The sequence below is a fragment of the Bacillus rossius genome, chromosome 6 (assembly GCF_032445375.1).
Source record: "Bacillus rossius redtenbacheri isolate Brsri chromosome 6, Brsri_v3, whole genome shotgun sequence".
Taxonomy (NCBI): domain Eukaryota; kingdom Metazoa; phylum Arthropoda; class Insecta; order Phasmatodea; family Bacillidae; genus Bacillus; species Bacillus rossius.
The window spans coordinates 56,320,522-56,338,266 of NC_086334.1; the positions used below are offsets into that span (position 1 = coordinate 56,320,522).

At 39.0% G+C, this 17,745-nt stretch overlaps 1 protein-coding gene across 1 annotated transcript in view; it reads left to right on the top strand.

The window, feature by feature from the left end:
- Nucleotides 1-7,257, top strand: part of LOC134533218 (SPARC) — a 96,061-nt gene extending 88,804 nt beyond the window's left edge. Inside the window, exons 7-8 of the mRNA XM_063370613.1 lie at nt 630-777; nt 6,449-7,257. Of these exons, the coding sequence (XP_063226683.1) occupies nt 630-777; nt 6,449-6,496 (196 nt within the window). The 3' untranslated portion in view covers nt 6,497-7,257. The remainder of the gene's footprint in view (nt 1-629; nt 778-6,448) is intronic.
- The last annotated feature ends 10,488 nt before the right edge of the window (nt 7,258-17,745 follow it).

A 17,745-nucleotide genomic window follows, 5' to 3' on the forward strand; every position in this document is an offset into this window, starting at 1 on the left:
GTATCTGTAGCATGAATGAAGAGTGCGTGTGATTGGTCGGTGAGGTCATGTGACGTCTACTCCCTGCGTGGAGGAGACAGTGGCAGGATTTCACCAGTCGTCTGTCGATCGCTGCCAGGCGAGGCCGCGTTTCGGCGGCTCGCTGGTTTTCGCTGGGTGCGGCCCTGTTAGAGGTCGCACCATCTTCGTGTACTTGCAGTAAAACATTACTGAAGGACTTAATCGACATTATTATTTTATTATTAAATCTCATCAAGCGAACTGAGGGCAGTTTTCGACGGGCAGATATATGTGTGAAACGAGTGAATGAAACATTGGGTTCAATTTGTTTATGCATTCTAGTTGAAAAAATAAAACCACGAAAATAGACGCTTTAAATCTTTTTATTTTTGTAAGTAACGAACCGTTACAAGTGTTATTCTACACATTTATATTTCATGAAGAATACTTCCCTACACATTTTGGAACACATTACGTATATATATTTTATGGAAACTAATGCTTCATAATACCTACGAACATTTTTTAAGAACGCTTCAGTCGTGCTAAGCGAGGGACACTGCTAGGGGAAGTCTCACCGGCCAGCGGCCGTGGAAGCGTTGGCCAGCGGGTGTTGCCGTGCTTCGCAGGTCCGTGTCCCGGCACGAGCTGTTCCCCATCCGCGCGCCCCTCATGGCGCTGGAGCACTGCATCGCCCCCTTCCTGGATGCCTGCGACGTGAACGACGACCACCGCATCACGCTCAAGGAGTGGGGCAAGTGCCTGGAGCTGGACGAGGTGAGAGCCCGCCTTCCCAATCTGCCACCTCTCCGGACGTAGCACGGGGCTTTACTACTCGTTTACAAAACTCAGATTTCAACCAAACGTGCTTGCCAAAATAACAAAATGTTCAACTGTCTTAAGCCACAATGATTCTACTGTTTGTTTACTCTTATATAATACTATTTCCGCTTCATTTAGTAACAATTTCTCTTATAACCCAAATCATGGGCATGGTGGTTTATTTAGAAGTACGATTTAAACATGTGTGAATATGCTTTTACTTGTTAATGAGTATACAACAGAAGACAATATTATCCATTATAATGAGTTTCTACACTTGATATAACAAACGACATCAGTTTGCCATGTTGCCGCAAAGACTGGCAGATGACGCCTGCCAACTCTCACTTATCATAGTATTAAATACACATGTTTGCAATTAGATAAGATAATTTGATGGTTTTAAGTTGTTTTTTTTTTAGCTAAAACATTTTTCCATATTAAAGTTTATAATTTTAAGTGATTACTTTCCATTAGCTTTCGAAGTTGTCCTTCCCATTTCCCTACTTTAAGAAACCCTGTAAGCTCCTTAATAAACATGTCCCCACTCCACTGCAATATAGGTATCTATGTGCAGGGGTTCAAACCATTATTTTTTAGAGTCCTTTCTGGCTTTGCTTATGTGGTGATGAAGCTGCATTGGTCATCCTACCTTCAGCACATAACCAAGTTGGTGTTATTTTTGTACTATTTCTGTTGCATCTGAACTTGGCTCTCTTGACAAATGTAACAAACAATTAGTGTAAAAACTTATAAATTCTAACCCAATGGGTTTGTAAAGACACGTTAGCCTATAAATTTTAGTGCACAAATGCAGACAACTATAAACTGTTAATATCCATGTACGTCAAAAAATCATTTATATATATGCTTAAACAGTTTTAATGCTCAGTTGAATAATAAATATTTTGACGTGACGTCTAATAAATCGATGAACGCCGGCTGCACGCACGAAAAAGTGTCCCGTAACGCACGTTGTCCCACTACGGATGTCCCACTACGAATGTGTCCTGTTATGCTCATTGTGCGCATGCGTGGCATCTCTCTTCCACTCGATTGGAAGAACCATCGATTTGACTTTTCAATCATATTTTCGTCGTTTGAATTATTAATATTATGTAATTTAACGATCGTCCACCGATTTTCAGCACAATCGGTACGGTTATTGAAAAGTAATGTTGAATATTCAAATACGATTTTAACGAACAATGGTGTTTTACAGTTACACATAATAATTCAAATTACACCCGAGATCTTTCGCACAATGTTTTAAAAAATATTGTAACACATTATAAATAAGTTTGGTGTATTTGGGATGCGTATTTGTTATAAAATCGTGTTATAAAAACGAAATAATATTATTCCCCTACTGTGCTTTCATCTACGGTGACGGACGCGAACTGAATGAATTGCGATATCTATCGGCTATCGTGGGAACCAGGCACTCCTTAATACATATTTTCCTTTGTTTATTGCGAGGGGCGTTATTATTAATGAATTATAAATAAAATTTCGTGGCCGGGGCCACAATTGCATATCATTTTGAGCACTGAAAGACATAAAAACAAAAATATTCTCGACTGATTTTAATCGCTGGTTTTCATTGCTTATTACAACAACAATTTCGGCAATAAAGGTTAATTATTTTTGCATTTTAAAAATCTGATTAATAGTATACTTTCAAGTATTTATTCTTTTATTATTAAAAAAAGTAGTATCTGTCGGCGAGTGCAGTAATAATAAGCTATGTTAGATATTTGATTACAGTTTATTTATATGAAAACTTGTTCATAATTATATTTAAACGAAAAGTTAATATTGTTTTCATTGCTTAATACAACAACAATTTCGGCAATAAAGGTTCATTATTCTTGCATTTTAAAAATCTGATTACTAGTATAATTTCAAGTATTTATTCTTTTATTCTTAAAATAAAAATGATTCAATTTTATTCATAAAAGGTAGAACGCAGATTTTGCGAACACGGATTTAACGAAAACAGCGATTTAACGTAAAGGTTTTCAGGAACCATCAAAAAACACCAATTTATTAAAATAATAATATAGATTTCCAAAAGATGAAAGTAAATAGTAATGGAATCTTATTAAAAATTACACTATGTGGTGTCAGTAATAGAATGGAGGTACTATATATTAATATGTGCCTTTGCATCATCTGTCCAAATACGAAAAAATTAAAAAAAAATTGTTCAAATTACTTAAAAACTCCGGGTGCTGTAACTGAATTGCGTAGGTGCGTGCCATTGCGCGCGCCTGGATAGATAGACTGTCCGCGACACATGACGTCATGAAGGGTTTCTTTGTCCGCATCCCCTTCCACCTTCTCCATCCCTGGCTTGACTCACCGCGTTATCTTCCAAATACGCCCGCATAGTAACAGTGCTAGCCAATAATCAATATTCCCTTTTCCATCCTCCAGGTTTTTTCAACTTGTGACAACGTCACACCAATACGCCATTATCATTATTCTCTAGAGGTGTAAAAGTAACGAAAAAAAGCGTCCCCGTATGTAATCGTTACTATTAACAATTAGTACTCGTTACTATCGTATCACGTTACATTACTCGTTACTTCTGATACCGCATAACATGCTATGTTATGTTGCAGCAACGAATCGAGTCGTATTGCGTATGCGTACAGTATGACGTCGCGTAAATAATAATAATAAATAGAATATAAACAATTAACAATATTTGATAATTAACAGTTTTTGTTAACCAAGAAACAATTAAATCTCATTAGAGCGGCTTTTTTATACTATCTCTTTTAAGATAAGAACAAAAAACCTGAAAATACGCGATAATAAAAAACATATTTCTAATTTGTAAACAATACTTTCTTACGTTGTATCTGTTCCAATCTCAAACTTTGTCTACACACACAATACCTTTAATAAACAGTAAAAAAACTTTGACGACGAATTTCCAAATTATACTTTACTTAATAAACAAACATCGTTCTTTGTAACGCAAATTCATCGAATATGCGCGCGCATGCGTAAAACATACGAAAAATGCGAGTAACGAGATGCAGCCGTGTGTAACGTTTCGTTACTCGTTACTAGATGGCGCACCTGTTACTCAGTACCGAATACATACGGTTTGCTACAGCTCTATTATTCTCAGTAAGAGCTTTGTGCGAGGTGTTTTAGTTTTTGGAATACGTTTTGTATAAGTGCTGCGCAGCTCAGCGAACTGAGTCAGCCGGCGGCTACGCCGATCCGTAACAGCAGCTGACCGAGTACAATGACCTTTCTCCGCGTACGGCGCGCTATTGACGGAAATTTTCCATGAATTTGCGGCCATTTTTTTTTTATTTTTAATTTTTTACTGTGACGCAATGTGTATGTAGCTTGTATTTGTTATAAACGCTGCAGGTTGCGACTGTATTTTAATAAACTTTAACGTATTTCTTACACTTTACATATTTTTAAACTTTTTTTTATTTTATGCCTCATTTTTCACGGTTTCTGAAAATCTGTATGTACGACCGAGGTGTAGTCCTAGTTACGAACCGGGGGCCGTACGAGCGAGATTAAAAGACGTTGAAGATGTAAAGTTGACGAAGTCTGAGATAGCACGGCAGCACAAGATATCAGCGTCGACCCTGTCTACGATATGGAAACGTAGGGACGCGATTATGAGTGCGGGGGTCATTGAAAATCGGTAAATCGGATTTAACGAAACATCGATTTAGAGTAAACATTTTCGGTAACCATAGCACTTCGTTAAATGGGGGTTCGACTGTATGCAATCATTTCATCAATGTTTTGTTATGACGTCATGTTGAACTATCGTCCGTAAACCGACTTTACAGACAACCAATTTTATTTACATTTTTACATTATGTATACAGGAGAACATACTTACAGTTATGAATTATACATTTATATGGCCATAATATTTGATTTGCTAAAAAAATTGCGATCTTTAATGCACAGAACAAAGGTCGCTCATTTTGTATTAATCAGTACATACTTGTTTATGCACCTCTGAGACCCTTGCATGATAAAATATTACATTTTATTCTTATACACCAATCCTTCACTTAGCATGACTAATGCTTCCTAAAAATGTTAGTGTTGTTCGAAATCATATATTCTAAAGCATTAATCTCCATAAATAGCAAGGCTAATTTACTTAATGTATTCAAAAATCTGTTGGAAATAATTCTTTTTGTAACTTAAATTAGTAGAATAACACTCAATGATAAATATTACACACCATTTATCTTTATAAGCCTACCATTAAATACTTTGTATGATAAATACGACGCTTTGTAACAGGAGATAATTACCGTCAGTCGGCTGGTTGACTTGCCCGCTCGGGTGTGATCTTCAACACACGTTACGTACCTTTCCACAAAACATTCCAAACCATCCTTTACTGACAGTGAAACCAATATTCATGTCCTGATATTTACATTATAATTTTTCAAAAATTAAATGCTTGTTCGTTTATCATCGCTTGGTTCACACCAATCCTGTCAGGCCCGTGATTTTTTTTTTTTTCATTGCACCATTCATTTAACTACCTTTTCCATGTGAATAATCTGTTCATTTCTGTTCCAGTATCTAATGTCAAATATATTTCCGCTAGTACAACCAACAACATCAGACTTAAATAAATGTTTGATAATCCTTATTTCATACGATTCTGAGCACAGTTGACTTGCTTAAAACTAAAGTTCGACCAACATAAGTATGGCCTACATGACATTCGGCGCGCCGTAATACTTCTAGTTTTGTCTCAAATACTTGAACATGATGCATTATGCTCTCACTTGGAAGCCATGATTCCACTATGATTCCAACTGTAGGTGCTTACGCACTTACAGTTACCGGCAGACGAATGGGCAGACGTTGCTTGTGTTTGTGCGAGTTTCCTGCCACTGGCTGGACTGAGTTCATCACGGCCCAGTCTGTGGCCAAACGATAATGGTGAGGCACTGCGGCATACGTGCGGACGTAAAAACATTTTGTCCTTTACACTCCATAGCTGCACGTTAACTTGCCAAAACTGATGTTTGTACAACAGTCGATAGTGTGGTTAGACCTTCGCGCATATTTCTTCCTCTCTCGTTTGGCTACATGCTACATCTGTTGTTTACCGAGTTGAAGCACACTTGCCTGTGGTATTATTTACAGTCGAGCTATTCAAGACTGGGGCAGTAATATTAACATCGCACTAAATGAATTCACGCAATTTTAAGACATGTTAAGTGAGGGATTGGTGTAATGTTCTTTTTCTTGTAAATGATAAGATCATTTTGGGTACCATACTTAGTCCCATTTTTTTTTAATTTGCCAGCAATCAGTATCTGCATAGTTGGACATCACTTTATCCAGAACACGTCACTAAATAAAGAAAAAATTAGATTTTATTGCTAAATTGATTTTTAGATTAGCAGACTTGTTAACATCTCTTATGTGCCTAATCATGATAGGTACCCTCTAAAGCAGAGGTCTTACAGGATGGGACCAAGCAAAAGGATACAGCTTTTATCAGCATGTCAAATTTGAATAAACGCACTCAGAACTTTGTGTGAAGGGCGAAGGGCCTGACATGGTCGCTGGTGATCGGTGATTGGCCAATGGTGTGTTGCAGGATGACCTGGAAGAGAAGTGCGACGATCTGAGGGACAGCACGGAGTAACGCGAGTACGCGGCTCGGCAAGGGCTGGGACCGTCCGGCCTGCCTCCAGTAACCAAGCCTCCACCTTACAGCTGTTGGTAGCCTTGTACAAGGATACCACTATTTACTGCTGACAATGTGAACCAGTGCTCTTCAGCACTGTTTGGGGTCGTAAATGTGGTGCTAAACAATTTAGTTTATAAGCGCTGTACTTTTTATACGCAGACTTTTGTTATGTTTTTTTTTTTTTTTTAAATTTTGTAGCTTAGAATCTTCAAAAAACATGAATACTGTCTCTTCAGGGATTCAAAAAATTCTCACGTGCCAAATTAATTTTTAGACAAAATTTTCTGAAGCAATAAACGACAAATGTTTTTGCTTTGTTTTTTATGTAGATGTACCTAAAAACTTTTTTTGCTATTGTAATTATTATATATTGTCTCTTATCTTAATTTTTAATAGTAACACTTTAACCAATTGTAAATTATAGTACATTACATAAAAGTGTAAAGATTTTTTGGTGAGATATTTGAAATGAGAAACATTACCAACAGAATACAGCTTCTTAATTATTTTCATGTGTAACTTTTTCATGTAAACTTAGGTTGTTAGTGATCCTAATGAATTTATTTTCAATGTTTTACAAGTAATTTTAAGAGCCTTTTTATAACTTACTACCTATGTGGTTTAAAGTACGAAAATACTTTCAACACTTGTGCAAACACTGCCATAATCATAAGTTGTGTAACACAAAATATAAAATAAAGACTTTCAAAAATGTTTACCTGTAAATTTTATATTTTTAATTAAAGTGAAATATCAGTTTAAGATACCTAAAAACCCACAGTATTGGTACTAAATAATGGGGAGAGAAAAAAAACTTGCTTGCGGCCTTTCCTCCTCATCTAGTCCCAGACAGCAAATAATTGAATGAATTCATATTATGCTGTATCTTGCTAAGAATTTAACCTCTAGCCAGCATGGAGAATTTCATGAGACCCTTCCATATATGTAATAGAGATAGGAAATTCTACAAATAAATAAAACACAAAATTTTGTCAAATTTTCCAGCGGTAAACTCCTGTGTGACACCTCGTGCGCACTTTGCTTCAGAATTGGTTTCATAGTCTATCAGGAAAGCCCAAGAGTGTATCCAGCTCAAAATAGAAGAATTGGCATTTTTAGAATTAACTTCTTTCGTGAAGGAGGAGAGTTCATGGTGCCACAATACTAAACATTTATAAAAGAAAGAAATTAATTAATTAAAAAAAAAAAATTGGATTATCATTTGTGAGGATCAGTTATAAATTTTCTAACTACAGCTCCTTGTTTTTCCACTTGGAAGGAATGACAGCTGCCCTTGGTCCTGGCATAATGGCTAGGGGAGACACAGACACAAGGACACACTTCCCCTGGACCGTGAACATCCATGGATATCTACTGCCTTGTCATGCGTGTTACTGTGGGTCATAGTTGCAGGGCACCACTTAGCATGAAGCTAACTCACATGGCATGAGAAGTTCTTGTGAAATTGGGCAGTAGGCCCATAGCTCAGTAAAGTGTGAGTGCCTGAGGGTGCTGCTGGTAAGAGGGTATTTATTTCCATATAGGTCACTGTACGGATACTGGCTTACAGATGTGGCCTTCCCACACACAGAGCCACTGTTGTATGTGACCATTGATTGGTTACGGTAAATTAACATGTAATTCACAAGGGTGTAGATTGGAGACATGAAACACAGTTCTTCTCTGCATGACATGGTATTCAGCACCAATAACACAGCGAATAAATATGAAGTTACAACTGAGTTCAGAGTGATGAAGAGTCCAAGTACCGAGGGCCATCAAGAGGAAGGGGTAAGGGGGGCACAGTCCCCAGGGCCAGGGCTCCAGGAAAACCCCGGTTAAGTTTCCAAATGTATGTATTTATAATGAGTGTTTACTCTTGACAGTAGGAAAAAAAGTTATAGTGTATAGTCTATAGAAAGCTAATAAAAACCATTGGAAACCTTTTAAGTTAGGTATGCAATAGTGCATGTCACCTTTACATTTATGGCATGGTAATGTTCAGTGAGTGTGTGTGTGTGTGTATATATATATATATATACATACACACTGAACATAACCATATATATGTGTGTGTGTGTGTATATAATTTTTTTTAAATTTGGGATTTGAAAAATTGTATGTTAAGTAATTGGGAGGGGGCCCGACACAATTATTCACACCTGGGCCCTTGGTTTCTCTCAACGGCCGTGAAGCACCACTGGGTGGAAGAAAAATTTTAGGAGCCATAAAAGTCACCAGTCCATATAAAATAAAAGGATAATCTGAAGTTATTGGGGCCCGGTTCTTTTGACCCACTGTCAAATGAATACATACAAAAGGTATTAAATAAAACATGATTCATTGCACAAATTTTCCAGCGCAGAATGAAACAAAAAGAAGACAGGTAGCTACGTATCCTGGGTATTAGTGTGGTAGCATCCAGCTCCGGGATGAGTCCTTAAGTACCGGATGAACAAAATTTGCCATAAGGTAGGACAGTATTATTGAAGATGTCCACATACTAACCAGATCATGTGGGTCTAATGACAGATCCGGAAGCTAAGCAAAGATTTTCAATATGCTATTAAAGAAAAGATCAGTTATGGATCGAAGGTTGAAAGGCTTCGTGGTGCGTAACATATCTAGCCCCGACGATGCTAGTTGGTGACCTGTACAAACCCTATCGGGAGTGACTCCGCAAGGGATGGTTATTGGCTGAAGACATGCATCAAAATGAGATTTACTCTGGGCGACGTTTGTGGATAACATAGTATGATGGCCTGTCACCTTCTGCCATTGGTTATGATGATTGATGATGATTGATGATGATGGAAGATGATTGATGATGATTGATGATGATTGATGATGGATGATTGATGATGATTGTTGATGATGGATGATGATATCTGATTGATGATGGATGATGATATCTGATGATGATGATTGATGATGGATGAAGATTGATGATTTATGATGATGGATGATGGATCGATGATGATGATGGTGGTGATGATGATGATGGCCTACTGGTGTTGTGTTTTATACTGATTGCGGAATTAGTGGGCGCCACTACGTGAGTGGGCACGTGGACCCGACTGGAAACTCTTACTCAGGGCGTCACGTGGCCCGTGTGCGGCGAGATATTGGCCCTCCTGACTCCGGTGTCGACACCTGTACCTAGCCCGCTCTCAGCGTCGGGCACGCTCCTACCTAATCGCAGCAGGCTCTTAGAGCGTCCCACACGCATCTGACCGGAGGAAGGACCCACGTGGCCCCCAAACACAAAAACACGTAACTCGTTTAAGTTGATTTATTTAGAATTTACACGCCCTCTTACACTCTTCTCTTTACATGGTTGAAACGCCCGAGGCACGAATTGGTATAGATTGAGGAGGTGGACCACACACGTGGCCGCCCCAAGCTATTAAGTAGAGTGAAGACTAAAAACTCCTGGGAGTATAAAATCTACTTAAGACACAGCCCCATCGACCGAGAGAGGCCCCGAGGATAATAAAAAAGCGGTTTAGATTAATTAAATATACAGAGCTACCTATCAGTGAATCAACGTTGATGTCCCCGGGGTGTCTGCAGAGACGTCCGCTCTCGGCCAGCTGAAGAAGGAGACTGGGGCGAGCCAAGGCTCGCGGCAGGAAACATGGCGTCCTTCGCGCCGAACACAATTACCGTTATCATTTGTAAGACTGCGTGCCCCAGGTTATTAGAAAGAATAACATGAACCTTTTAAAAAATTAATACATACATACCCACGGCCAGACTTTCTGTAATAACTACTTATACATGGAAAACATTTTAAATAAAGTTTTATATTAGTTCCGTCGTCGCCCGCTAGGGAGCGTCATTGGTCGTGTTTGAACTTACTTTACTAAAATTATCTGATTAAGAAACAAAAGAACACTCACTCTGCTGACCTGCCGTAACATTATTTAGGGGTTAAAAGAAAAAGGCTCACAATATTAATTTAGGTGTTTTAGTGGCACGGAGCACTGAAGCTAAGCGCTCTCTAGCGGCAGTTCATGGCGCGCAATTCAAACACACAAACGACTACGTACGTATCGGTACAAATGCCAGGAAGGATAGGGATGGGGAGGGAAACGGAGGATGACTAGGCTCATGGGGCGAAGCCCCGGCTGAGGTCAATGATGATGATTATTATTATTGCCAGAGATGCCAACTAGCATATTAAGCAGGTCCTGTGTTCTGGTTCACAGGGTAGTTGAGACTTCTTACTCGGGGCATTACGTCACCACGTGGCCGGCAGATGGCAGGTGATGTTCCGGCAATTGTACCCCCCGGCTGTTATAACCTTCAGGGATACTATGCTAATGACTGGTCAGCTAATTACAAAATGATACCGCATGAAATTTTCTATGCTTGGTTTTATTACATACGTTACTCTCTTACATGGCACTACCGTGGCATGGCTTGTTTACGCGTGAACCGAGGTTCCACATGACACGTGTCTGGTGTAACATTAACTGTAATGTGTTAAACTGTTACTCTGTGAGGGCACTCTAGCCTTAATCAAAACCCTAATAGCGCTGAGGCACGTAGCGCTCCACCTTGATTGGAAAGATGTGCTTCATACATAATGAATCATGTACAATGGCTCTTACATGTGACTTGACGATACGTAAACCCTACAGTTGTGGTTACGCTTAAGCGTGGTGGCTACGTTTGCGGTAGCGCACCACGTGAATACACTAAAACCCCTTAAAGCAGGGGGCGATGTTTGTGTAAAATATGTCAACTACTGTAAACTGTAGTTTGTGCAATGTTACGGGTGTGGGGGAATTAGCTGCGGAGTTAGTGGAAGTGGATGATGAACTCACTCCGTGTTGAGGGTGAAAGTGCTGTGAACGGTGAGGAACTCCACGGTCCGGACAATGCTAGCCCTGGTGGCCGGTGAAGGTCAACTGCCTTTGTCCCGCTTAAGTCTAGCCGTTGACAACTGTGCCGCTACCTGCAGCTAACATCGGCTATGCTCTGCCACCCCCGACACTCCAGACAGAAAAAAAAAGGCCATGTCTGCATGCTCATTTTCTTATACTCTCATGTGGTTCGGTAACCAGATTAGTTGGAATTCACCACCAGTCTGGCACATACTATGTATGTGCATATATTTTGGTTCTTAGATCAGATCGGGAGCATCATTGTATAATTTGTGGGAAGAAGTCAAATGTGGAGATTGCACTATGTGATTCAGTATAGAGGCAGATGCGTACACAGGAACTTGATGACAAAGTTTTAATGGTTTGCTAAATAGCATACATTACAGCATTGAAGACTGGTAGAGTTAGGGAGCTTATACATTCCGGAGATTTTGAGGTCAGGAATATAGTATACACAACCAACTAGATGACCTAGTTTAGACCCATATGTTTATAAAATCTGGAGTAGCTTTATCATATAAATTATGCAGTTAACTTACTTCTGTTGAGAGAATTATTTGATGTTATATTGTAAGAAATAATCTATGAAAACTGCACTAGAACTATGATACTTAAAATGGAATCATAGAAGACGTAAGTGTATTCTGGGCAGGAAGATGTTTGGTTCTACACAGTACCTTGGGCGATACTTCTATGCTCTCATCGATCATTATGGTGTGTAGTGGGCATTTCTGCTAATAAAAAAATGCCTTAAGGCCATGTCTATTTGATAGCAGCATCCAGCATAGATGATAAGGCTCTATATTTGCTTCAATATGGAGGGCACATATAGGAGATTATTGCATTGCCCCTAAAAATATGCATAGGAATTTATTTTGTAGGTCTTGTAAGTCAGAAGTCTGGTGTTAGCTACAGAAGTCATATATATACACCCATAGTACATTTTGGCCCTAATGAAGGCTTTATAAAATAACAAGAGAGTAAAAGTATCTCCAATCCATTTACTATTTCTGAAAAGTTTGAGTAAATTGATTGCCTTAAGTAGATGCAGTTTGAGCTACTGGTTTTGGCATTGCCAGATTAACGTGGAGTCCACTATCATATCTAAATACCTGTGATGTTTCACTACTGACATTCTGTAATTAAATTTGGTAATATTGACAGAGCACAAATCCAAATGTTTTCTTGTAAATAGTACAATCCTAGTCTTCTCAGTTGATATTGTAGGGTTGTTGCCTGTTGCCCATTTTTCCAAACACTGGAGAGAGCCGGACATATGTTCCACTGCATGGAAGATAGTATCTGACAAATAATATATTTTAAAAAATCAGCATATGCAATGGATCTGATGAGGGGCCAATGTTGAATATAAGGTCTTGTGTATAATGAATGAAAAACAGAGGGCTCAATACCAAACTTTGGGTTGCGGGGTGGGGGGTGGGGCGGGGGGGGGGGGGTCCCATGATACATAAATCTACCTTATGTAATACAGTCCCATTTTTGATATAAGTAGTTCTGCATGTAATAAATTGGTAGAGAAAAGTGATGAGGGATGGGTCAACAAAAGATACTTAACTCGAAACATAGTGCCCTCATCATCTTCCATTGTGGACCCATCAATCTCCTCTGGTGGATCCACTCCAGGTGTGTTCATCTCGTTTGGGGGTGTTGCAAATATCTGGTAGTTTTACCTGCCCCTCCTCGCCATGGTTGCAAGACTGATTATTGTTTCCAGCATCTGTGTCTCCGAGCTGGGGTTTGTGGCGAATAGGCGATGCATGGTGCAGGGCATTGTGGATGTCTCTCCCCTTTGGCAGTAGTATGCTGTCTCCCTAGGATGACTATGTCACTTCCGCTATGATGTCTTCCGTATTTCTGCTATGCCCATGTGCCAAAGTTGTCTAGATAATCGACTACATGGGGCAGCATTAATATGTGCACATTCCCTTACATGAACATTGGGGAACGTTCCAAGCATATTGTTGTACCAAATAAATCTTCGTGATGGCAAAACTTTTCATTTTGTAAACTTTTATTGCCACAAAAAGAAAACAATCACAAAAATTAAAATATTTTATGGTTCTGGAATTACAACACTTGTAACCCATTAATGAATGAAACCTATTTTGTCATACATATTTAACTGAGCAATTAAGTACTTAGAAAGGTTCTAAGTTCAATTCTTGGAATTACAGGATTTATATATTTTGTTTTTATATAACTTTTATTGTATTTTAACATTACAGTTTAAGAACATTTTATTATGTTATTATTATTTGATCTCACTAATAGTTATAATAATGTTTTGTCAAACTGCCACCTTCTGGCACTGACATGATGATCGAGATGACATTGGATGCAGTAGGCATCAACTAGCAGTTATGCCTGTGTGCCAGTTAGCCGGTGTTGGCCTAACAAAAGTACCCCCGGCTGTTGTAGCAACATGTGACGCTATGCTAAATAGTGGTCTAGTATGTTATGAAATCAGACTCTCGGAATACCGGTAAGATTGTCTTTATTGTGCAGAGGCACTCTTACATGCGCTGCTAAGTGTATGGCCTGGTTACTTCGAGAGCTGGAACATGATACGACACGCTTGTTATGGCCATTTTAACGTGACTACATGGAGTTACATGTCAATGAGTGAATGTTTATTTACTGGCTTTTTCTAGCCTTTATCTACAAATTGATAGGACAGACATGCTTGGCATCTTTAATTAATTTGAAACATAAATGTCCACACACATGGTGCATCTCCGCAAAACTACACATAAATAATGAGAGAGTTGCGAAATACACTATAAGTTACATGTAGCAGCCATCCCCTAATACACATGCTACAACAAAATACAAAACCCTGAACACTAATGACATACAAAACGACCATTTGACCCGTGGGTTTCTAGTATTACATATTAAGAAGAAATATTACCATGGCATAACACCATAAGCTAAGAACTACGCCATTTGGGCGGAATTAAATGCAGGCCTCGAAAGTCCTCTGGCCATACAAATTAAAAATAGTCGATGCTGTGTTCTAATAACTGGCAGGCCTGCGCGAACGAATATGAGCATTTTGATGACTGAGTCCTAATTGTTGAATGCTGCGTCGCGAGGCGCATCAGAAAAATGTGCAATAAAAATGAAAATACAAAAAGTTTCACATGAGGGCACACATATTTAAGTTACGTGGATGGTGAGTTCCGGCCAGTAGTGCAAACTGCCCATGGGGTCAGATGCAGAAAGATTCTATAACTTATGCTATTGTAGTGGTGAATCCAGAGAACCAGGGTTGATGGGAACTGCAGGTTGATACGCACATGGCCTGCTTGATGGTCAACTGCTGAGGCTGTGGATTCCGCGCAGCTCCCTAGCTTCGTTTCCATGAAAATGTGCTATGTGCAAAAGAGTAATACCGGCCATGCTTTCAGCCTAATCGTGCTAATACAGATGTTGGTCATTATTTATTGACGTTGTCTGACCGAAGGCCACCCTAAAGCCCGACCTGCAACCGCCAGTATCCGACCTCGCTAACGGAATGCACCCCTAGCCATGGCCCACCTGAGTCAGGCGAGCACCGGAGCAACAGGTAGAATCAAAGACCATGCACTAATTAACCAGCCACCTCGACCCCAGTTCATTATAAATCAAACACAATTTAATGGTAACGTCACTTTTTATTAAAAACCCCGTCCAAGGGAAGTGCGACGTAGGAGTGCCCGGGTCACTCACGTGTGAGTTTACGTTAATACATTTGTGAGTGCTCCCCTTACAGCCTTCAGCCTAAATTAATTCGAGTATTGTGTAACGTAATTATGACCTCCCCATTTTTTGTGTATAACTCGCCATTGGAGCAGTCAACAAGTGACGAAACAGTCTCCAGTGTGACTCGTATTATTCAAACTTAATTAATGTAAACTTGTTAAATATAATTCTTAGAGAGTATCTGCAAATTAGGTTAATCTTTATTATTTAATGTATGAATTTAGAGTCACTTTCAATCTCTTGTTAATTTGATAATTTCCGAATAACGGAACTTTAGAAACTTTGGCGCGAGAGAACGCTGAGGCATCCCCTCGCGCCAAGGGCAAACGCCAGTACCGAGCAACTCGCGGACCGGGGCGGACTTGTGTCCCACTGGGAGTCTTCATCCTTTGTCTCCACTGAAATTCACTACTGGTAACTATAGTCATAATTCAAATCCTTTTCGTTTCGTAAACTCCCCGAGCGTACCCGGTCATTTTTACGGTGTAGGGCCTAACCCAGCCGCTTAAATATAAACTCCCCGCACAAAGCATTACGTGGAGCAGTTCAGCATACGGCACGGGCCGACTCCCGCCACCAATGACTTTTGGATAATCGCCGAGTGCACAGGCACCGGCAACGACGTAAAGACTTGTAATAAATTTAATAGCGAGCCGCGGTCCACACAGGTGGACCCGGGTATCGCCGTTTTGCAATTATCGGGATTGGCCGCCTCCAATCGACCTCCCCCTCAACCTCGACTGGCGTGAGGACTTTGATTAGTGACGGCGCATCAGAGCGCCCAGTGTCAATTTAGTGTAATTTTCGTAGGATAATTCAATGTACATCGTGTAACTGTAAACTGCAAGTGTAACTTTTCGATAAAATTAAACGTCCACTCCGCACACTTCGTGCGCGACGTGTATACGACAGTGCAAAACCGAATCCCGTGTATATTATTGTGTGAACTTCCCTAACCCAATCAGGAATCAGCGTGTTATGCTGTGCAGGACCCGTAACGTGTCAGTCGCCAGGGATCCCTCCAACCACGACCACCACCGACGGTCCTAGCGGGCCACGCAGGGGCATTCGCACCCAACGACTCAACTCTTGGTTAGACACAGAGCAGCTAGCCTGGCGCCCTCCCGGATACACTTTCATTAAAAACCAGCCTTCCCGCCAGGAACCACGCCAGATCTCGAACACGAGAACCCGGACGACGGCATTATTATATAATTATTGGAATGGTAATATTGTCTAATAATTGCCTGGATTAATTTTAAACTGTATTAATCAGGAGCAAATATACAACAACATCACTGGTCGATTGCCGCTCGGGCGACGATCATAGATCAATACAACTGTCGCTCGTAGCATTATATTTGCTTACTCTGCACTGCGACTGCGCTGAGGTGCGTTCGGGTCGCAAATGTTCTGGCAAGGCAGCGATGTGCCATAGCATTATGTGCGGATTAGAGGAGCACCAATGATTGTCGTCAGTTTAATACATTTGTCGCAGTCCATTAGCACACTTAGCATATTAGGTTGGGATATTACATTAACTGATCATTTACAATAATTTAAATCTTACAAAAACATTCGAGTGATTGATTTCGGGTATGCGAATATATATTTATAAATATGTACATATAAAAAAGAGATTAGGACTTTTTTTTTTTATTTTCTACAAAGCCATGATTTTATTTTGAGCTTGATAATTTTTTTTACATTTGACCTTCAAAACAAGAGAAATGTCACTGTGAACATAATATTTCTGAAAATATCCACATTTGCCTTTAGAGCACAATTTTGGTACTTCTTGGTGAAATTTTGTACAACTGACATTCAAAACAACTTATTTAGAAAAAAGAAAAAGGATGATTTCTGTTCATATGAGGTTTCGAAAACCCACCCCATCACCTTTACATGCATCATAAAGATAAATTTTGTTTCTTTTTAATGATTCACCAAAATAATAATTGTCTGAGTTCGAAAAACAAGGAAAATCACTGTGTTACATTAGGTTTTGAACAAACAAAGCTACCTCATTCCACATTGCAACTTCTGGAAAAAGAATTTCTGCTATACCTACATGAAATTTTGTGCTTTTGTTATTCAAATTCAATAGAAAAAAAAAAAAGTCTCTTTACATCATTTAAACACCGAGAATTACATACTGCATTGAGCTTATATATATATATATATTACAAACTTATCTAAAATTTCATTGTTGTAAAATATTTTTCAATTAAAAAAAGTTTATAACCTTATTTTGCTAATTTTAAGTAAATAATTATTTCAAAATAGAATTCAATAAAAAATATGTGCAAGTCATACGCACTATGTTTGTTTCCTTTTTGTAATTTTCTACTTTTTTGGATGTTAAAATATATGTTTTGTATTTTCAAAAAGAATGAATTAGAATTTAATTTCTTGTTAGTTTTAGTGTTTTTGAAATTTTAATTAATATTATACCTCTGTTGAAATTTAAAAAAATAATATTTGGAATATTAACATTCTTTACTCACTTCTTTTTCAATATATGACTCTGTACTTCCATGATACTAG